General features: G+C 38.4%; 3 protein-coding genes across 9 annotated transcripts in view; 1 reads left to right on the top strand and 2 right to left on the bottom strand.

Annotated features, from left to right (window-relative positions):
* Positions 1 to 8,818, bottom strand: part of LOC119071047 (histone-lysine N-methyltransferase 2C-like) — a 30,797-nt gene extending 21,979 nt beyond the window's left edge. For 6 of the 7 annotated variants that reach the window (XM_037175649.1, XM_037175652.1, XM_037175653.1 and 3 more), the window contains exons 1-6: positions 8,206 to 8,818; positions 3,366 to 3,993; positions 2,943 to 3,301; positions 2,591 to 2,880; positions 2,320 to 2,510; positions 54 to 2,260 (exon numbers count right to left, since the gene is read on the bottom strand). In XM_037175649.1, coding sequence (XP_037031544.1) covers positions 54 to 2,260; positions 2,320 to 2,510; positions 2,591 to 2,880; positions 2,943 to 3,301; positions 3,366 to 3,993; positions 8,206 to 8,332 — 3,802 coding nt within the window. In that variant the 5' untranslated portion in view covers positions 8,333 to 8,818. The remainder of the gene's footprint in view (positions 1 to 53; positions 2,261 to 2,319; positions 2,511 to 2,590; positions 2,881 to 2,942; positions 3,302 to 3,365; positions 3,994 to 8,205) is intronic. The other variant, XM_037175651.1, reaches the window with a different exon arrangement.
* Positions 8,819 to 10,131: 1,313 nt separating this feature from the next.
* LOC119071049 (eukaryotic translation initiation factor 2 subunit 1) lies at positions 10,132 to 12,196 on the top strand. The gene is made up of 8 exons (XM_037175656.1): positions 10,132 to 10,268; positions 10,486 to 10,562; positions 10,656 to 10,729; positions 10,801 to 10,922; positions 10,986 to 11,214; positions 11,287 to 11,519; positions 11,688 to 11,803; positions 11,879 to 12,196. Exons 2-8 carry the CDS (start codon positions 10,518 to 10,520, stop codon positions 12,077 to 12,079), a joined length of 1,020 nt encoding a protein of 339 aa, XP_037031551.1. The 5' UTR covers positions 10,132 to 10,268; positions 10,486 to 10,517; the 3' UTR covers positions 12,080 to 12,196.
* Positions 12,197 to 12,997: 801 nt separating this feature from the next.
* Positions 12,998 to 14,125, bottom strand: LOC119071046 (nuclear pore glycoprotein p62). Its single transcript, XM_037175648.1, has one exon. The coding sequence runs from the start codon at positions 13,940 to 13,942 to the stop codon at positions 13,091 to 13,093; it is 852 nt and encodes a 283-aa protein (XP_037031543.1). The 5' UTR covers positions 13,943 to 14,125; the 3' UTR covers positions 12,998 to 13,090.
* Positions 14,126 to 21,987: the final 7,862 nt, after the last annotated feature.

Raw genomic sequence — 21,987 nt, 5'->3', positions numbered from 1 at the left:
TAATCGCGGAAATTAGTCGATTCAACGGGCATTGGATGCCAGGTTACACTTACTCGAATTCTTTGTGAGCTCCTCGTCTTCATTCATAATTCGACTGACTAGATCGTTGTCTAGCAAATCAGTAGGCAAAATATCCTTCAGAGCTTCTGTGTCGCTATTGTCGATATCGTCAGCTAAACCTAGTGACGGATCCAATTTAATGTTGGTCACTCTGGGAGCAGCTTGCTGCACCGTTTTCATTTGAACATTCTGGTTATTGGTGGCTGCTGCAGCTGTAGCAGCTGCTACCTTCTTTTGCTCATCGAGCAATTGTTGCTGTTGCTGTTTCGCACGCATTGCCTCGATCATTTTCAATTCTTCCATCGAAAGTTTGATTGTCTTGTCGTCCGAAACGTTGCTCTTAGTTTCGTCCTCGCTACTACTCGATTCAAATTTGGGTTTTGTCGTATCCAGCAAAGATTTACCGAAAAATGCCTCTTGCAAATAGCTAGGATATGTTTCGGTCAGCTTACTTTTCGGCTTTCTTCGTGCGGGTTTCTTCTTTTTATCGGTATTGTCGGTGCAATGGTTCGACGATTGCTCCATCGTATCGTCACCATCGTCTTTGTTCGGACCGTCTTTCCGGAATGTTCGATTGCGAACATTGAATCCACCAATTCCCAGTTTTTGTAAATTTCTCTGGCGTTTCTTTCGCAGAACCACTGTACCTTGCTCGTTTGTGCACAAAGTGAATCCTTCCGGTGGACTTGATTCAGATTTGTCCCAGACCATTCCGTCCTTGTAAATTTCTGCCTCTTCTCGCGGATCCAACGGTTCCAATTTCACATCGTCCATGGAATTATTTAAACTGCTACCAGCCACAACGGATTCAATAGCATCCATGACATGACAAGACGACATAACAGGAGGCGGTTCGACCATCAACAGTTTGTTTTTTCGCTTTTTCCTTTCTTTCAAAGGATCCTGCAAAGATCGCATCTGTTCCTGTCCTCTTTCGCTGAGCCAAATTCCATCCACGCAACGGCTTTTGTCTAAGCCTAAGGCAGCATTTAAGTCGCTTGACTCTTCCGTTTTGATCGCAGCGGGTTGTGATTTCTGTGGTGGAGGCGGTGCTGGTAAAATTGCGAGAGCTTTCTTCTTCGGAACTAAGTGTGGCGGAAGAAGATCACGTGGACGGCACAATAGGCATGTGTATCCTTCTTCTGAACATAATTCGGCGTCATCTTCATTTTTGATTGAATCGCACGAACAATGTAGCCATCTTTCGCACTGTGTGCACTGAATAATAAGCTCTCCATCCGCATAGCCTTCGGAACACGAAGCACAGCTTGTTTGACTAGCACATGGCCCACACTCGCTGTAACTATTTTGCCAAATGGAATTGAAACCTGGCGAATTTGCTCCGCATTTTTGACAAATGGCACACCATTTGCACTTCCACACGCCCGTCGGAACAAAATCCAATGGTGGATCCATACAGTAAATGTGATAAGATATATCGCATTCGTCGCACAAGGTCAGTCGGGATTCATCGTGTTTTTGACCGCATCCTTCGCACACTGTACAATCCAAGCAACGCCATCCCTTCTGTAAAATCACCTTGGTCACTTTAACAGTAACGCAATATGGGTGGTAACACTGTCCACATTGAACACACGCAATAAGACAACCCTCTTGGTCGGTACCGATGGCACCACACATCACACAGATATCCTGAGTCAACACAAATTTATCTTTGGCTGAACACAAAACTAAACGATTCTCAACGCCAGGCTCATCGTCTGTTTTACTCGTTGAATCCGAAGTTGGTCGTTGCAGACCCAAGCCAGGCACACCGAATATTCCACGCATTTTTGTTTTCGCACCACGTTTGCGTGTAAGGTCGGACGAACGTTGTCGCTTTTGGAACGGTATCTTTCCGACACCCTTCGGCCGACCACCAGTTTGTCCAATAGGTAGGCCTAAGCGTTTTTTAGCATCTTTGCTGGCAACAAATGGTTTTCCTTTACCCAAACCAACATCCGGCAATTTTTCACTACTTTCGGTTTCCATGGGCACATCGTCGGTGTAAAGACTTTCCTGTGACGCCGATAAGCTCTCCTCGTCGATGCTGCTGTTGCGTCTCATTGTAGCTGCAATTCGTCCACTTTGTACCAACGTTTTACACGGCGGACATGAGTACTCGTACTCTGGTTGCATTTCCTTTTTCGCGTGGTATGCCGACAGTTCGGCTTCAGCATCACAGGTGCTATGAACAAATCTGAACGAGAGATTGAATCAGTTAAGAGGAATTGTGGACAACGGCGATGGTTTTCTTACTTATTGCATATGCTACACTTGACCATCTCTCGATAGGCGGCTGCTCTATAAGCTCTATGACAGATGGGGCACGAGAATCCTTTATTGCGTTGTTGATAGCACGAATCACAAACAGTGTAATGAGCATGCCATCTTGAAGACGTTCCTGCTCCGGGTGTACGTGAACCACAATCCGAACATACTCGACAACACTGAAATTTCGAATAAGAGTAAGAAATGAAATGACCTCCGTGAGATTAGGAACTATCAAACCATTTGAAACTGAACTCACCCTGCATTTCCATCCATACTTTGGTATCGAAGTCATTATTGGTCGAAGGCAATTGGCATGATAAGTTTTGTCGCATTGTTCGCAGGCCAGAGAACGACCCTCAGTAGAATCAGGAACTCTACAAATTTGACATCGTCGGCACGATTTACATTGCCATCCGGCACGAACGCCTGGCAACTGAGCAACACCAATGCAAGACCCGTGATAGTGATCGCCACACATGGAGCAAATCATTAAATTCGATACATCGCCCAATCCGAGACAACTGCGACAATTTATGTCCTCGGTACCTGCAAAACAATAATGTCAATGAAAGCGGAACGCATTTGAATAGGTCGGCAGTTCAACTCACAGACTAACGGCACTTGACCAAGATGCTCTTTACAGAAGACGGTTAAACTTTGAATAATTTGGAATCCACCAGAAGCGGCGACACAAGGTAAATGAAAGTACTTCGGGCAAGACATCTTACACGATGTGCTCGCGCCAAATTTGTTACAGAAGGTGCATTTTCTAGTTAAACTCAACGAAACTGCTGCTGGAATATTGTCCAATGTTCCAGATGGATCACGAATGACACTAATGGACCACATCGCACAAGACCGGTGAACGTAGATGTATCCGCAATCGTGTAACTGAACCAACTCTATTGACTCCGGATGGCCAACCTTTTCAAGTTCGTCGACGTATTCCGATGTCATGACAGGATTTCTATTGGAAGAGAAAACACTTTTTTGACACGACAAAAATTAGACATTGACCCGGTCATTATTACTTGCACTTGTTCAGTCCCTTCTGGCGCCGATTACTCAATTGTGGACCAGTTAAACCCCGTTGGTTTTTATCGTCTTGCATCGATGCTGATTGTCTGTCCTCTAAAGATGAGCTCAACGAGGCGATGTCGGCTTCTGATTCGTTTACTTCGATGCGGAGCATTTCACCTTGTCCCAGTTGACTTCGTTCGCCGAGACAACATAAAACGCACAATTTACCGGGATACTTTTCCGGAAAATATGGAGGCTCATCGGGTGGTTGCATTATCTTTTCAGACGCTTGAAATGGCACCATACTCATTTCGTGATCGATCGGCGTCGACGGTGTACTCGACGTACTCAACATTGTATTATTCGAAGATTCGTCGACGGGCGATGCTAGCAACAGTCCCGACAAAAATGAATCCTGAGTGTGAGCTATTTGATTCATTAGACCGATATTTTGTGACCATTGACTGTAAATTTTACGTTTTTGTCCTATGCCGCCACGCATAGATCCGTTGCCGTTTCCGCCGCCACGTACACGTTTTACTACACGATTTTCACGTGATATCTGCCGTTGACCGGGTAAAAACTCTTTTCTAGGACGACCGGGTCCACGACGAATCGAATGTGGTTTTCCACCTGAACCTGAAAATACCAAAGTTGTACCACCATGGCTTAGAATGCCTGAATATATGCTACGATTAGGTGACGATGTATCGTCACCTAAAATAGATGGAGACGAGGCACAAGAAGAAGCCGGTGTTGACGCTGCTCCTGGAAGAGTTCGGTGTTTAACTGGCAAGTGAAACGAAAGAAGAAACTGAGTGTTAAAGTAACAGCACTCTCGGCTGGAATCGAATTTGAACACTTGACGAGTTAATGGAACATTAACACACGGTGAATATCATTAACCTTTAATAGGTGAATAGCCAATGTTCGATTTATTGTTTTAGTTTTGTGATGGGCAGAGTTTTGTTAATGAAAACGAAACATTGAAAACGGTCATTAGTGGCAATTTATTCAGCTGTTTAATCTGCATGGTAACACGTCCAAAAATAAGTTTGACAAAAAGGAATTCACAAATTGAAGCTTTGGTGGTAATTAGCAAGCGAACATCCAGACTTTCCTTTCAGTGCAGTGGAGAGTTTCGACCGATCTCACTTATAGTTACAACTTCCATCGTTGTCAATCCATTCACTTTTTCCTTCTAAGATATATCAATTTCAAAGCGGATATAATTGAACAAGATAAGAAAGTGAATCATGACTTCGAGACAAGTTAAGTTTAACGGGTTTTCTCTCTCCTTAAACACTCTATGATTTGAATCAGTTAAATATCTTAAGTTGCCTGGCAATATGACAAACATCTATAAATGAAAATATTCAATGGAAAATACCCACAGGGAAAGATAAAATTACCTAGTCTCCAGTAATCTCGCTTTAATCATATCAATATACTAATTTGTATGTCATTTACAGTCATTTTGACATTGCCTGCAACCAGTTAGGTTGATCTGAGCTGAAATCTCTCTCCGTTAACACTGCGTAATCTGGGAAGCAACAGTAAGTAAACTTCTATTCATTTACAACTGATCACTACTTTATTGACGGAAATTATATGATAAGCTGTACCTCTAAAGCCTTTGTGTATACTGCCTTGATTGCTCTTTGTTTACTATGTCACTATGTGTATCACAGTCAACAATATGTTGAAGACTTTCTTAGAGACATAATGTTTTCTTCGTTGCAAAAAAATGGTGAATCCGATCAGTGATCATTAGTTAAATATTCTCTTAGAGCTCAAAAGTATCCACTCTGTTAAACTGCTTTCAAAGATTGATTTGCCTTTCTACTTAGAATTCAAATTACTTTTTACGAGTTTGTTTTAGATTTTACATAGCCTCAGTACTAAAAGAACTTTCACATAAAAAAAAATTGATGAAGTCACAACGAGGTGCGTTGCTGACGAGGTTGATGGCTTTGAAATTCTGTTTTTCGTTTTGCTTAGCTTGTTTTTGTTTTGTAATAACTTTTAACGACAACACCATTCAAAAATTGATTTCGATGTTTGTTTGCGAGAAACGTATACATCAGGCCCGAACTGGATGAAGTAGGATTCCGGGCATTGACCGATGTGCTTTTTTCAATTTTTTTCGTGAAAGTTTTACTTCTCTGACATTTTGATTTTTTTTTTGTATACATCGTCCAATGGGTCTTTTGGTAGCCAGTACGGCCCTGCGTATAAACGCAGTGTCATTGCTATATGCTGAAGATTAAAAATACAAGGGACAAAGTGTTATGCCATTGGTCAATCGATATTAGCACACTATGCTCTTGGATTATTAGATCTATATCCTGTCGCATTTCACTTCTGAAGACATAATTTTACAAATGCTCAGTTCTTTCCAGAAATTGCTTGAACCTTTAAAACATTATTCGGAATGTTTCATGTTACTGCTATGTAGCCTTTTATAGTCAACAAAAATTTGTAAGTAAGTCAGTCAGTTTTCAGTAGATTTTCGTAGATGAATTTTCCATAATAGGTCCTACCTTGAAAAACATCTCTGATTTTGAAGAGGAGTTTAAATCAACTTAAAGTTTGTAGTACCCGCTTAAGTAAATTAGTAGAATTGAGAGGAGAATTTTGATTGTAGACTGTTAATTGTCGCATAGGGACCTAAAGACTAATTTCCTCTAATTGAAACTTTAGGTAAAGAAACAAAATCTTCGAATTATTTGTGAAAAGTCATGGAACTCAAGAGCATTCAATGAGACATTTCAAAATGCGGAGAACCGAAGACTTTCTAAGTGTAAAAAAAAACACATAAAACTGAAGCGACGTTGAGTGGTTTTTATTTTTTGTTACTTGACGGCAGGGTGCACGTAATTTATAATAATATGTCTAACTCAAAATTTTCTTTTGTTCTCCTGTCAAGTTTGACTAAAGTAAGATTTTTAATTACACTCGTGGAATTTTGAAAACCGATTAATTAAAAATTAACAGACGCTTGTATGCAACAATATTTTTTCATCACTTTCTGGAAAACTTGAAAAATGTACGGAGAAGACTCGCTTTTGTCAAATATTTTTAAAATTTACCGTCAACTTTGTCTAGTGCCGGAACAAAAAATTTTTGTCTCGTCCCTACAAACACTTTTGCACAGAGTGACTGTACAAGAACTTTTTTATTTAAACTTTTTTCAAGCTCACCGAGGTAAGGCTTGATTTCAATTTACCAACAAAGTACTCAGTGCGAGAAACAAAATTGAATTTAGGGAAGAAGAAGATCGATGATATTTATTTACTGTAGTTTTTAATTTTTGAGAAAAGATCGATGTTTTACCGGCTGCGCCATAATTGTGAGCAGTCTTTTTTGTCGCATTTAAAATAAATATACGAATTTTTTCACCTTTTGCTTTGTTTACTCGACAGCTCGCTCTCTCATGGCTCTCACATACGTTGAGTGGAAACCATAGGTCTGAGTTTCAAGAATTAAAGAAACTTGACGTCACAGAAAAGAAAACTCGGAGTCTTAATGACGTCAAGTACTATTTCTCTAATTATTAAAAAAATTGTCGAAGCGCTAATTGACCGGGAGTCTGTGTGCATATTAGTCCCTCATAAGACCAGGGTTTCAAACCAATTTCATGTTACAGCATGTTAGACGAAAAAAGTTAAATCGGACATTTTTGTTTATAAACAATATGATAACCATAACGAGGCTACGCCTAGTATAATACTCAGTCAGCATTAAGCCGTAGAGAAACCAAGTTTATATCAAAATGATGGGATTAGTCGCCACATGAAGTATGATGTTTGAAAATAAAAATTTTGTTGTACAGGTCATTGAAATAGTGCTTCGGAGAAGCGGGTTAGACCAAAGGGAGCGTTGGAAATGATGGCATGGAAATAATTTTTCCAGCTGATTTTAGGTTACATTTCGCGGAAAAACTTTTTTAATTTTTTTTTTTGAGAAACTGGTCTGTCGGCTAAAGCACTATTTCAATTGCCCTTTTCATATAATGGTAGAATAACGTGCAATGGTTGTCTTTATGAGGTATGCATGCAGGACAGGATCGCTGTCAATAGCGAAAACTTAAGACAGTGTCGATAAATACCGGAAAGTAATTGCGCTGAAAATTTGAGGGAATCGGTGCACGTGACTTTTATACCTCTAAGAATTTTTATATGATTTTGTTCTGCAAAGAGCATTTCTCGAAAAATTTAATTCTACGAAAGTCACCAGCAATTACAATAGGTAGATCTGCAATCGGTACAATAATACTTCTAATATTTGTTGTAAATGAATCGGTAGTCACAAAACCCTACGACGACCTAACTAACCCATAATATAAGTGATATATCGACGTCAAACTCAAATTATTTCCACATTCACAACTCTTTCGAAACATTTTTATCCACTAACTAATGGCTTGCATCACATTTTATTGATCGGCATAAATATGTGAAGTACGTAAACTGCAACAACCTCTTTCTATCGCATCGTTATCATTTCGTATAAATTGGAAATTTCGATGGTGGTGTACTGATATTTATGGTGATGATTCATTATTGTCTACGCGGTAGGTTGCACATTTTTACTGTTGTTAACCGACTGGAGAAGCTTTTTAATATTCAGCTCAGATCAAATTTAAAACGAAAAAGGGGTAAGGCCTTCAGCAGAACACTATATTTAGTATACAACACGAAAATGGGCCGAGGGTTAGTCATTCAATGAAATACAGTTAGATGGTCAACGTTACCAAAATATTTGCGGTAACAAATTTTCGGTTACAATCAGTTAGTATCAGCAGACAACAAGAACCAAAAAAAAAGGATTTTTTCATCAAAAACTCACTTCCTGCAAGTTGATTGGAACCGCCTTCGTTGATAAATTCATAATCTCCATCTCCATCATCATCCCCATCCGAACAACCATCAAAATCATCCGTCAGAACATCGAGATTGATTTCTTCAGGGTCCATAATAAAATCACTTCGCGTACTCTACGTTATTTATGTTGCTGTGAAAACCATTTATCAACAATGCCGCGATATATATATTTGACCCCCTAGCGACTGATGCTGGCGGTTTTCCACTATGGTTTTCACTGTTTTCACCGAAATTTTGTATTTTTTCACTCGAATTTATTGGTTTTACACTAGTAATTTGTAACTTTTGACACGAATCGAATGGTATTCGACTGTATTTGTCTGGTTTTCAGTGAAATTTTGTGGTTTTTTCACTGGAATAAGAATCGACAGCCATTTTTAATTGAAAAAATTCAATTCACTTTTTTGACATGGAATTTGTTTTTGCAATAAATAAATCACCGTAGCCACACAATATTTCCACTACACTTTCCACTCCGCACAAATATAGTCCGGTTTTATCAAATATTCGAATTGAATTTAAAAAAAATAAAATCATAGCAATCAAATGACATTAGCCATTTTTACAAAAGAGAGAAGAAATCAGAATTTGACGTTTGGTCGAAAAATTGGAATAGATCATCGAAACGTGTATAAAATTGGACTAGACAGTTTGTTTATTTTCGCGCTGAATGGTATAATCATCTGTTTATCGACAGAAATGAGGGAAATAAGGGAGGACCTCCCAGTTAACATGGTCTTACACGGTGAAATGATATGTTCAAATGAATAAAGTAAAAGATTTCTTATAAAACATATATCAAGTAAATCGTTATATGGCCTTACGAATTCCATTTCTAAAAGGTCCAACATTGAAATAATTTTCGAAAAATGCACGGATCTGTCCAGTTTGACCCAGGACATTAATGTTTATGGTTCATAAAATAGACTCAATTTATGCATGAGATCTCAAAGAATGCAATCACGACAGAGTAACTTATATCAGTGTTCGTTTGAGTTCATTTTCATACGGTGTATTAGGTTTCTTATTTGACGTTTCAAAAATAAACCGCTTCTGCCGTGATGCAACCAACACGATGCACATCCAATGACTCTTTCAAGTGTTGATTCGACAAGGAAGTGATTTGTTGACAAGAAATTTATCTTTATCTTTACTATACTGTCCGTAAATACAGCCTATTGAACTTAAATTTGCGCCACGTTTTTCCAGAATAGGAAAAAATTAGAAAAACTCAGATTTTGAAAATTTAGGCTACATCCGTGATCTTTGAACATTATGCTTTTAAATGACCACGCCCATGCCCAGACCTATGCTCGTACGCGTTGGAAAAGCGATTTCTGACAAACCGCAAATTGGAACCTACAGCATCCGTAGATTCGTAACATCTATGCTTTTGTGAACATTTTGTCCACCATAATTTTTTGGTTATGTCTCTATGGATGAAGTTCTGACCTTGGAACTATCGGACAAGGGCGGCAAGGACTGGAAGTGATGAATTTATCCTGTGATGTGCGAGGTGCAAATTACTGTAATTATGACACAAGTTGTATACAACGTTTTATGCCACAGAGGCATCCAAAGTTTGCAAATTTTGCATATTATGATGTTGAGTGGCATAATGTATGTTTTGGTCCTTCTTTTCATGACGAAAATGTCGGAACTGTCAGATGATATTAGGAATTCTTCTATCCAAAGACACGATTGCTGCAACTGTCAATGAACGCTAGGACCAAAGTGTCTTTTCAGTTTTCAATGTCTCGTGTCCGTTAACGCAATAAACTTACTCTGAAAATTTCGTCAGTCAAGAGTGATCTGACCAACCCAAAAGTTGGAGCCTGGTTATTAACACTAAACTTTTCTGCTGGGAATCGATTGTGCGTCACCGGGCGGCGACGTTTGACAGACATTTTTGACATCAAAAAGTATAAATCCGATCTTTCAGTATTCGTATTGGTCCTTCTGCCACATGTATATTACATCAGATTTTTAAATCTTGCATTTGAAGCGGTTTCGCATATATTATTGAAGGTAGTACTGTGAAAAGTGAAGCTGTAATGTGTCTATTTTGGGCTATAAGTGGAAATTAAACGGAAATGTGTCCACTTCAACGCCAATTTCCATTCGAAAAGTGTTGAACAGGAATAACCTAACTTTCGATTAATTGACGTTTACACAAAATTTACATTCTGAGCAGCAGGCAATGTTTCGGTCAAATTGCTAAATGAGAATTTAATCATTTTTACAGGAAATTAGGTCGCACACGAACAGTTTAGCAGAATGGTGGTGTTATCTTGTCGATTTTACAAAGAAAAGTATCCAGAGGTGAGAGAGATGCGACTTCATTTTCAGATGTTTTGTTTACTTGTTTCACCTAATGCATACCTTGATAAACCGACTGCGTCTCTTTCGAATTAGGTCGAAGATGTGGTCATGGTCAATGTGCGAGCAATCGCCGAAATGGGCGCATACGTTTACCTACTGGAATACAAGTTAGTATCTCCGTTGTCGATGAAAACCACTTTTCGTATTCTAAAAAGCGACTTTTGTGTACTCCCAATAGTGCCATCGAGGGCATGATCTTGCTATCGGAATTGTCCAGACGTCGTATTCGATCAATAAACAAATTGATCCGTGTCGGCAAAACTGAACCGGTCGTCGTCATTCGTGTGGACAAAGAGAAAGGTTTGTGTGAAATTTTGATCTGATTTGGATGCTTAGATGCCAATGACATTCACGCTCGTTCAGGTTACATTGATTTGTCGAAGCGTCGTGTATCGGCCGAAGATGTTGAAAAGTGTACGGAACGTTTTGCCAAAGCCAAGGCGGTGAATTCAATATTGCGACACGTAGCCGATATTTTGAAGTTCGAGTCGAATGAACAATTGGAGGAATTGTACCAAAAGACGGCTTGGCATTTCGAGGAAAAATATAAGAGCAAAGCAGCCGCTTATGATGTTTTCAAGCAAGCTGTGATGTGAGTAGACCGAAAAAATGCGCTGGGTGCACTTTCCATATGATTCCTTAACTTGACTCTTTCGTCCCTCAGTGATCCATCGATTTTGGATGAATGTGGTTTGGAAGAGAATACGCGGGACGTATTGTTGAACAACATTCGAAGGAAGTTGACTTCACAAGCGGTCAAAATTCGTGCTGACATTGAGTGTGCTTGCTATGGCTACGAAGGTATCGACGCAGTGAAGGCTGCTCTCCGATCCGGTTTGGAACTGTCGACGGAAGAACTTCCAATCAAAATCAATCTCATTGCTCCGCCACTCTATGGTGAGTTTTCATTTCCGAGAATTGATTAAGAGAAAGAAAAGGTTTCGAGGGCAGGGATATGCAATTCATCGGATGACCTGTGAAAGATCGAGTGAAACCCTGTTTTATGTGTCATCCGAATAGAATCAACGAACTCCGATTCATTATTCGTTTTTGCGTTTTTTTCAGTGATGACCACATCGACACCGGAAAAAGTAGATGGGCTCAAAGCTCTAGAGGGAGCTATCGAAAAAATTAACGAAACTATTACCAAGTTGGGTGGCGTCTTCAAAGTGCAAATGGCGGTACGTTTGATTCGATTGAGAAAAATAATTTGGAAATCGATGAAAAAAACTAAGAAAATTTCTCTCCCCAAACAGCCGAAAGTGGTCACTGCTACTGATGAAGCCGATTTGGCCAGACGAATGGAACGAGCCGAGGCTGAGAATGCCGAAATCGATGGCGACGAAGACGAAGAAGAGGAGGAGGGAATGAAATTCGATGGTGAAGGGAATGGCGAAGGCGACGAAGATGATGATGCAGCTGGTAGTGAAGCCGACGAACCAACTGCAGAAAAATAACCGCCATTCGTTGACAATCGTTTTGTGGTGGTGCATTTTGAATAAAAAAAAGTTTTGTTTCGCTGCGCTGATGGAAAAATCATTTTTTGTAATATCAAAAGTATGTGGACACATAAACTGGGTGTTTTCATTTACCGTTCGAGCCTGGTTAAAAGCGTTGCGTTCCTGTATATGTGAAACACAGCTTGAGATACGTGTCGTGATACAGACAACAGAACACACTTTAGATTCAGAAGTGGTCCAGTCTTTGGATGGAAAGATGTTAGACTTGCAGACCTTGCAGATAATTCAGAAATGCTAACAGTCATAGGGGGAATAATAAGATGACTAAATAACACTCGACGGCAAAGATCATAGTACAGCGAGGAAAACTGTCAAAGAGAGGACCAAAAATACATGCCGTTCGCCAGGTAACACAGTTCTTGTACACAAATAACGTCTGTGGTTCCACTGCATCCGTTTCATAAAAAAATAGAAAGTCATAGGAATGGTGCAAGAGGTATCTAGGGTGTAGTGAGTTCAAATATCCACTCCAAAAGTCTTCATTACTTATCGAAGAAAAACAAAAATTACTCATTCGTGTCTACCTTTGATATTGTACTAACGATAGGTCGTGAAGACCTATGGTGTGGTTATTTGAACTCACGGCACCCTTAGATACCTGGTGCACCAATATTTGTCCTGTTCCCATTACTTTCCATTTTTGTGAAGCGGCTGCAGCGGAACCATAGACGTCGTTTGGACCAGCTGATCCATGTTTACTACTCAGGGCCCCGAAACCTGTGCAACGCACCATTCGTGTATATTCCAAAAGCTTGAAATTGTTGCCTTGTAAATCGTTGTATGATGATTGGCAGTGCTGTAGTGTATCAGTCTGGGTCAGCATTCATCCGAGCAAAAAAAAATCAAAAAATTAAGTTCGGTCACATTACTCCGTGTATTTTCATCAAAAAGTTGAATTTTCTCTTGACAAAATGGTTCGAATTCTCTCCCGCTCTCAAAATCTACCCGCTAATCATTGTACGTTAATCGGAACGTTTTCTCGTTGTCTCGCTTCAGTGAATCATGCATCTTCGAAATATTGTCGATCTGTGCGGTAATTTGCGACGCTGACGATTCGATCCATTGTAACGAGCTCATATGAGCGTTCAAAATCAAACCAATCTGCACGATTGGATCATCGTTCGCGTTGTCGTTTTTGTTCGCCTCATTCAGATGTTCGATGACTTCTTTCAGATCTTCGGACATCTGTCTCAACTGTGTGTCCAGATTTTCGGCTAGGATGTAGGTCTGCGCCTTTTCCACATCAATGTGAGACGATTTGGTGAATTCTTCTTGCAGCGGCTTGATGCAATCATCCAGTTCGGAATGTTGTGCAGAAATGAATTCGAGTTCCTGTTCCAATGCTTGTTGCTCAATTTTCACCTTTTCGACCGCATCGTTGATCGACATTATTTTGTTACTGTTGCTAATCAGCATATTGTCCCAGGAGTTCACCTGCGTCGCTTGATTCATGAATATTTTCTCTTGTTCCTCCAACTCCAACGTCCATTTGTTGATCAGTTCTTCGAGCTGACAGAAATTCAATTGGTTGGTATTGGCCGGAACGGATGATAGCGTTGTGGTGGGAACGGATGATAGACTTGCTGTTGTGCCAGAGGTTGTGGCTGCGGTAGGCACTCCAAATGTGCTGTTGACTGTTGACGTAGCTGGCATGGAAAAGCCTGTAGTCGGTTGAGCCGATTGTGTTGTGATTGTTGTTTGAAATGGTGAAGAAGATGAAATCGGTGCTGCTAATCCTAAATTTGTTGCCGGTTGGGTACTTCCGAATGTCAAGCCGGGGTTTGTGTTACCGAAATTCATTTTTAAGTTTAATTTTGTGCTAGTTCTCGTTGAAATTTAACTCGATTTGAATCAGCAATGCAGTGTACACTTTTCTACCGCCTAGTCTGTCAATATGTTTTAGGTTATGTGAATTACGTTTCCCAGACGAGGTAATTAGAAAATGTAGTAGATCAGACCCAGCAGCTTTTGTTGCAAATTTTATTTTACTTGAAATACCGGAAAATTCTTCAAAATATAACTTTGGTGTTTTGTTGTGGTTTCGCAGGAAACATTCACTATTATAATCCCGTAGAATATGTATCCGTTTTCTGTAGATGTTTCCTTACAGACTGAGTGGTAAGGTCAGTAAAAAATTGCTATAAAATCGCGGACATCCTAAATTGTCGTGTTTCTAAAATTGACTCTACCAACGCACTCCGAGAACAGGCACGTGAACAGAATTAAATAAGAGGCCTCCACGATGCAGTAGTCTAAAATTCTCATATAAATTCAGTTTTTTATGTTGGTTTAGGCCACTGCGTTACGCACGTTCCATACAAAATAAGAGGCAAATTGACCGTTAAAAAAATCTGTTCTTGTGCCTATTGGAGTGCGTTGACTCTACTTACACTAGTATATGAACCATATCCCTAAGGCTACCAAAATACACCTATTACTCACACCTATTACTCGCTCACAACACAACGTCTACTTTTACAGAACTTTTACATAATTTCACACACCTTTACATATCTTTATATAAGAACCACAAATATCCTCAAATTTTGAGCCACCCTAACGCTTAACATCGAACAAGTTTTGAAACCACCAAAAGAGTAGAATACTTTTAGCAGAACAACGCTCATGCAAAGTGAGTCACAATTAGACACCTTCTCATTTAAAGCACTTAAGTCCTTCCACAACCACGCATTCCACTTTTTAAATTCAAATCGGCTTTCGAAATTTTGCTGGACATCACTTATCACTTACAGTCCCTTTCGGAACTAACCTACTACCACCAAATCCCAAAAGCCCAGAAGGAAACCCTAAATTCTACCGAAGCTCTAAAACACATCTGGGGACTAATTGAAGCGGGAAGAATTTGAGCCTGAAAACACTAAAATCTTGAAATTTTGGATGTACATTTTTACCAGAAAAGTGATTACTTCATGTTTCAGAAGATCCTACAACATTTAACCGAACATATCTAAAAAAAAATCCGATGCAAAAACGATTTTATTCTCCTTGTTCTAGTTGGTAGAGACTCCGGACCTATTTTCCCGAAAATTCCCCATTTTCCCAACAATAGATCGAAATGGTCTTGTTAGTTGTTTTAGAGCTAAATCGACTACATTAGGATAGTATTTAGGGAAACTGGAATTCTAGAATTTTCGGGAATTTCTGGAATTATCGGATTATTTTGGTTGTCTGGAATATTCCTGCTCCCAGGCTATGTACTGAGGATTTGTTTTCGATTTTTTTTTATTTATGAAACGCACGCTTTGGTAATTTTTAGCCCCGTACGAAGTACAAAGGGGCTTATAGGATTACGATGCCGTGTGTAATTGATGGAATTCGAAGCAGACGGTAAGGGCAAAGTGTTTGCCTATGTTCATAGATGACGAATCTGCAATAAAAATTTTGTCTGTCCGTCTGTCCGTCTGTCACGTCGATATCTTGAGTAAATCAAATCCGATTTCAAAATTTTTTTTTCCCTGAAAGATAGTCGAAATAGTGAGGCTAAGTTCGAAGATGGGCATATTCGGGTCGGCCCTTCGTGAGTTAGGGCCACCTAAATGATTTAAGGTCTTTTGGTGATATTTATGGCAAAATAAACGATGGAAATGTAAATGACACGGCAAATGATAGGTATTGTCAATACCAATCCAGGAAAAAAAAGTTTTTTTTTAAATCGGGTGAGTGGACCGTGAGTTAGGGCCTTAGAAGTGAAATGCTACTAGGGCCCTATGTGTATTTTACATAGAACTCGAGTAAATTTCATTCGTTTTTCGTAATTTTTGTTTGATTTGGAAGGTAATCGAATGCCGAATAGAATGTTGTTGAAAAAAAATTAAATTTGGGTCCTTGGCCTAAGGCCGCTACTAGGGCCCTATGTGTATTTCACATATAACTCGAGTAAATTTCATCCGTTTTTCGTAATTTTTGTTTTCATTTGGAAGGTAATCAAAGGCCGAATAGAATGTAGTTGAAAAAAAATTAAATTTGGGTCCTTGGACTAAGGCCACTACTAGGGCCCTATGTGTATTTTACATATAACTCGAGCAAATTTCATCCGTTTTTCGTAATTTTTGTTTCATTTGGGGGGTAATCAAAGGCCGAATAGAATGTAGTTGAAAAAAATTTTAAATCTGAGGCCGATACTAGGCCCTTCAAAAAAATAAAATTTTAGGGCGATTTGAAATTTTTGTTTCATTTGAAAGGAACGTCGTACGGGGCTTCGTAATTGCGCTATGCGCAATTTGTTAGATGTACATATTACATAATAATTTTACTTTAACTACTTTAACCGGCGCAATAGTCTTACGGTCAAAGTAGGGTGACAGACGCACTAGGGTCACGTACGCAATAGATATACGGGTTTGTACGGGGCTCAGTCGCAGCAAACGCTCCGACTGTTCTGATGGCTCGTTTTTTACAAAAATGTGCAGTTTCTCTGATTATTTTGTTATGGGTCTTTGACCTCTTTCTATTTTCGCAATAATTATTACATAATCATTCGGTTCTGCTATTATCTCTGCAACATTTTCTGATGTTTTACGTGTATTATCTAGAATAAGTCAAAGACAGATAGTATACCACTAAAGGTCACGCTGCGATAAAAAGAAACTAAAACTTTTCATACTCTGGACAAGGCACATATAAACAAGACAGTTCTTATGGAAACCTAACACACGTTGTTGGTAACCAGAAGTGAAAAGTGATTGAATAATATGTGGAACAAAAATTTGTTGTTGAGTTGCTTCATAGTGATATCATTCGTCGCTTTCATTCAATGCAACGACGATGAATTCAAGTGTTTTGAGTTAGGCAAACGACCGAAAGTCATGAAAATTATACCCTCGAGCAAAGGTGCTTTACCGGGCACAACAGCAGAGATCACGTTAGCCCGTCACCATATTATTCCATACAACTTTTTGCGGACATTTTTCAACTTTGCCGCCAGTGCGAAAGATGTTAGCAGTGTCCTGAGAAGTGCTATTAATGAAGAAATTAAGAAAATATTAAAAACATATGTAAATGATAAGAAAGTAGTTTCCGCCAATCTTTGTAAAGCGATAGCTGGAAAAGATCAACATGACACTGCAATAAGAGCGCTTCAAATATTTTACACATGGCTACCCGGCAATATATTCTATGGACCAGAAGGGAAGTATAGAAGTGATGATCCGGCCGATTTCTTTGAGCGTGATAGCTACGAAATAATTGGCGACGAGTATTACAAAGATTTGGGCAACCTTTACGTCCAGATGGTTAATTTCGTCGAGAGTCCGAAATTTCGAAGTGTTAACTTTTTCAAACGAATTACAAAAGGTTTACAATCACTATTCAAAGATCGATCACCATTCGAATACATTCAACAGCAATGGGAAAAAGACCCAAAGAAAGCAGGCAAGTACCGGATCCAACGTGTGGAACGAGAGGACGAAATTAAACTTCCAAAGGAGCCAATAGAGCCGAAGGGCGCAGATTGTTTTGCGGCAGAGCTGGTTGAGATCACAAAGTCGGTCGGAGGCAGGTGTTTGTCGGATACAACTAAAACAGAATTGTAATTTTTGCAAAGACGTTGAGGACGTAGCTGTGATCATATTTGCTATTATAATTAACATTTTTTGGTTATACTGCAATAGTCAAGAACATACAAACGAATTCAAGCAATGCCAAATTTAGATTTTATTGATTTTGGTGGATTTTATTGATTTTGGTGGATTTTATTGATTTTGGTAGATTTTATTGAATGAATAATAGAATTGACGGAAATAACGTTTGTTTCATTAAAAGTGATGGTGTCAAGGATTCATGAAATAATGAAATTCACATTTTTCAGTACTGACAGCAGATTTAAATCGCCAATAACTATGCATTTTATATAGTCAAATGTGTGTTCTACGTGAACCGGATTTCAACCTGAACCTGTACCAAAATTCATTTTCGACCCGAAGTGCATTTTTGTCGAGTTATTGACTATTTAAATCTACTGGCAGCAATGAAACATATAGCTACACCTTAAGGTCTATTTTGTCGTAGCTGACGTTAACAGATGAAATATAAAAGTTTCCAAAGGTACATCGAACCGATCTCTTGAGTTTAAATTTTCGTAGTTGACACATCGATTTCAGCAAATACCCGATGAACTTAGCTTAGAATTTTTTTCCCTCTTTTTTCAACGTTATTCAATCCACAAATACAATCCACATGAAATCACATTGAAACATAGCTCGATTACACATACACTTATGTGCGCGAGATAGCAGTATCAGTATGAATGTGTGTAACATGTGCGAAGTACGTACATGGTATGTTCGAAATCTTTTATTTGGATTGAGAAACTGTGGTATGTAAGTAAAAGGAATAAAAGTTTCTAAGCTAAAATTTACTACTGTAGAACTGAACTAAACACAGAATTTTCAAGAAAGGCCTCCCATCGATGCAGTAATAAAAAGTTTTCTATGTGCTATGGTTTTAGAAAATTGGTCTTAGTTATCTTTGCGGATGCGGAGTGAAGTTATTCCACCATACAATAGTCTAAGAAATTTGTTAATGTATTGTCCGTTGACAAGTAGATCGCCACCGGCTTCTGGTGGGTTTTGGTTTTTGTTTTTTATACGTTGAACGTTGCCACACGTTATTGATAATTTCAAGATATTTTAATTGAGAGGTTACGTTGATCGCTTGGTGAAAAAGGACTTCACCTAGCACAAACTAAAGACCTTGTACATATGTTTGACATTGCAATGTGGGCAACATAGAGAGGCTGAATTTCAAAACCCACCCAAAACCCCGTGCTTCCATCTACATACAAAACACATACCGAACGAGCCAATCTTAATCTATAGAACGTACAAATGACGCCGTTATTGCGGTCGTACATTTTTCTAAAAGGAAAATTTTAGCCTACATTTACGTGTCTCGTATTTCATTTTTGATGATATCTTTTCATCATAATCCTTTTTGAAAAATGTACGACTGCAATAACGACCACGAATGTGTTAGCTTTTAAAAATTAATTTTGGCAAGGTTAATATAGTGAGGAGGTAATGCCATCCAGACGTGCGGTGTAGCACATAAGTTCGATGCCACTTGTGTTTTCACAAAATATTTTTGCTATCTCACGACAGATGGCTCGAGTTTCTATTCCATTTTTTGTTTTTAACGAAGGGAGGAGACACATCTGATTCGGTTACATATGGCATGACCGATTACCTCCTCACTATATTTACCTTGAGTTTTGGTTGTATTTGTTTCAAATTTTCATAAACTATTCAGTTTTCTCAGAGCAGCTGGTCAGCTGCTACAACCAAATCTATTTTCTGTTGAAAACACATTCGTGGTCGTTATTGCGGTCCTATATTTTTGAAAAAGGATTCTGGTGGATAGATATCAAAAGTAAACTAAAATCCAGCATTTAAAAAACGTCCAAATGAATGCTTTTCAGCAAAGCAGCGATGCCTTTTAATTGGCTGCACGTTTTTATTGCATTGATCAAATAATTTCATTTTATGTTAAGATACTAATTCCATCATATATTCATTCAGTTAACACAAACAATAAAGAAACAAGAAATTTGATTTTCATTTAAAATTTAACAATCTAACTAATTTGCTTAAACTTCCTTCATCCAAACAGTTAACTCAATTAATTTAAATTTGTAAAAGGATAACCATGAAAGAGCAATTTGCGTCATCCAGAACAAATTTAACTTCATAAATCATAAAAGTATAACTAATTAAATTACGAACCGACATTTTCAAAACATTCCGGCTATGTAACGTGCTGTATTTATATAGGATCGCTTCGCACTCTATGCAACGAAAATATCCTCGTCTGAAAGCCTAAAATACTCATATCCAACGAATCAAATTCCATGTTCATTATCTTACATTTAGTCAATTTGTTAAATAATCTTAGTGGAAGAAGAAAGGTATAATACCAAAACCATTCATATAATACTATTATATGAATGGTTTTGGTGGCAAACGGTCTACGGTGGGTGGATTGTTTTTTTTTCTATTTTCTCTCTACTACACAGGACTTTATGGTTACAACTGCACCGTTTAATATGCTTTTTATTTTATTATTATGAGCCATTACATTGTTTTATGGCATCAATTAGAACTTTTAGCTACGACATCAAAATGACTGAATACTTTCCATTTTTTGGAATGATGTTATCTCCGGTCATCTACCCGATCACCACGAATCGCTTAACCATACAAACATTTATATTCATACCAAGGAAGTTTTATCTGAACAAAGGAAGCTAATTTATAGTCGGAAAATATATCTGATACGTCGCTTTACCAGACTGAATAATTCATCATCAATTAATGCTTTCAAATTTCGATGGAAATATTCTATTCTTATAATACTTGAGAAATGATAAAAATATGAATTTTAGTTTATTGCGATGGATGGGATATAAAATATATTCTAAGCAGTGCCTCCTTTTCCGTATGAGTTACTCCTTACCCTTGGCGCCCAAAAGAATTTGGTGCCCTAATCTACAAAAATCGTTTCCTTTTTGAGTCACCCAGAACATTAATATAGCTGGCCCTCGGACGGGATGACTAAGTGGTTACGTATTGGCCTTCTACCAGGGTTCGTTTTTCGTGGCATACAATTCCGCATGGATTACATCGCATTAGTAACGTCCTAAAGTTCACTCAAGCTTCATAATTTGGGTGGCTGACGTAGCCTTTATACGATTAAATTGTATGTATGTCTAGTCTACATTTAGGGTTGATATCAATTAATTTGCATACTTTGAGGCGTTGATCGGAAGTCATGTTAAGCCGGTGGTCTAGACTGCACTTGTTATTGGCCGTAAAAGGTTGTTAATGAAGTCTCTTAAGAAACAAATCAACCGTTTACATTTGGCCCCCATTTAGAAACTGCCCTCGGGCGCCAAAAGGAAACTAAATACGACACTGATTCTAAGTCCGTTTGAAATAATTGATTTCAATTAATTATTCAGTCAGAACTGAATATGTATTTTAACAAATTGCTACCCAGGACCGACCTAAGCGTTTTCGATATTTTTATTGAAGAAAATTCACCAAGAAAAATTATTTAATTGATTGGATTTTGTGCTAGCCAATGGGGTTGGATGCATTTGAATGGAAATAAATAAATAAATAAATATTTCATAGAGTCTATCTCTATGGGTACTGTAACTTGTTTTGTCCTATGATTTGTATGGTAGCACGAACCAAGATATTACTGAAATACATGCAATAGCACGAACTTAGATCCGCATAACATAACACGAGGCTGGATCATTAATGAAGTATAAATTATGCTTTATTATTAATTATTTGTTCAAGAAACTGTTAATTAATCAAACAAACTTTGGTTTAACACCGAATCCAAGTAAATACCAAGGCTGCAAACTTTGTAAGCCTTGGTAAATACCGACAACATAATGTTCAATTTCAAATGTTATCAAACAGCCTGATCGATAACTTACCTCAAGTGTTACTTCATGTATAAATACAACTAAACGTTGTAAACAGTAGACACATGCTATGTTCGTCCATAGATGAACTTAAAGACTTTAAGTTAAAGTAGCAGAGACAGGTTATAGCTTGTTTTTGGATTGGTTAGTATCATAGAACTGTTCCTAGCATTGACGTAGAAAAGATTTGAGGGCTGATGGCTTTGCATTTCTTTCGATGAGGCAGAAGCTATGCGTATACACGTTTCCACACATACATGTATCCGGAGACTTTTTTACGTCGGACATACGAGTGTTAATGCTAGGGCCAGTGCTATGTTAGTATGAAAGCCGTGTATGTTTGTGGACCAGCTGTGTTCAGTAAAAAATTTAGAGTAAATAAATCAATGGC

Source organism: Bradysia coprophila (genome assembly GCF_014529535.1).
Source record: "Bradysia coprophila strain Holo2 chromosome IV unlocalized genomic scaffold, BU_Bcop_v1 contig_106, whole genome shotgun sequence".
Classification (NCBI taxonomy): Eukaryota; Metazoa; Arthropoda; class Insecta; order Diptera; family Sciaridae; genus Bradysia; species Bradysia coprophila.
The sequence above is the reverse complement of the archived record's forward strand: the minus strand, read 5'-3'. Positions and strand labels throughout refer to the sequence as shown.

What these genes read in the sequence shown, in the direction of transcription:
- LOC119071049 (XM_037175656.1), top strand. Translation starts at nt 10,518, where the DNA reads ATGGTGGTGTTATCTTGTCGATTTTACAAAGAAAAGTATCCAGAG. An exon ending in ACAAAGAAAAGTATCCAGAG is followed by an intron (nt 10,563 to 10,655) that starts GTGAGAGAGATG and finishes CTTTCGAATTAG; the next exon opens with GTCGAAGATGTGGTCATGGT. An exon ending in TCGTGTGGACAAAGAGAAAG is followed by an intron (nt 10,923 to 10,985) that starts GTTTGTGTGAAA and finishes ACGCTCGTTCAG; the next exon opens with GTTACATTGATTTGTCGAAG.
- LOC119071046 (XM_037175648.1), bottom strand. Translation starts at nt 13,942, where the DNA reads ATGAATTTCGGTAACACAAACCCCGGCTTGACATTCGGAAGTACCCAA.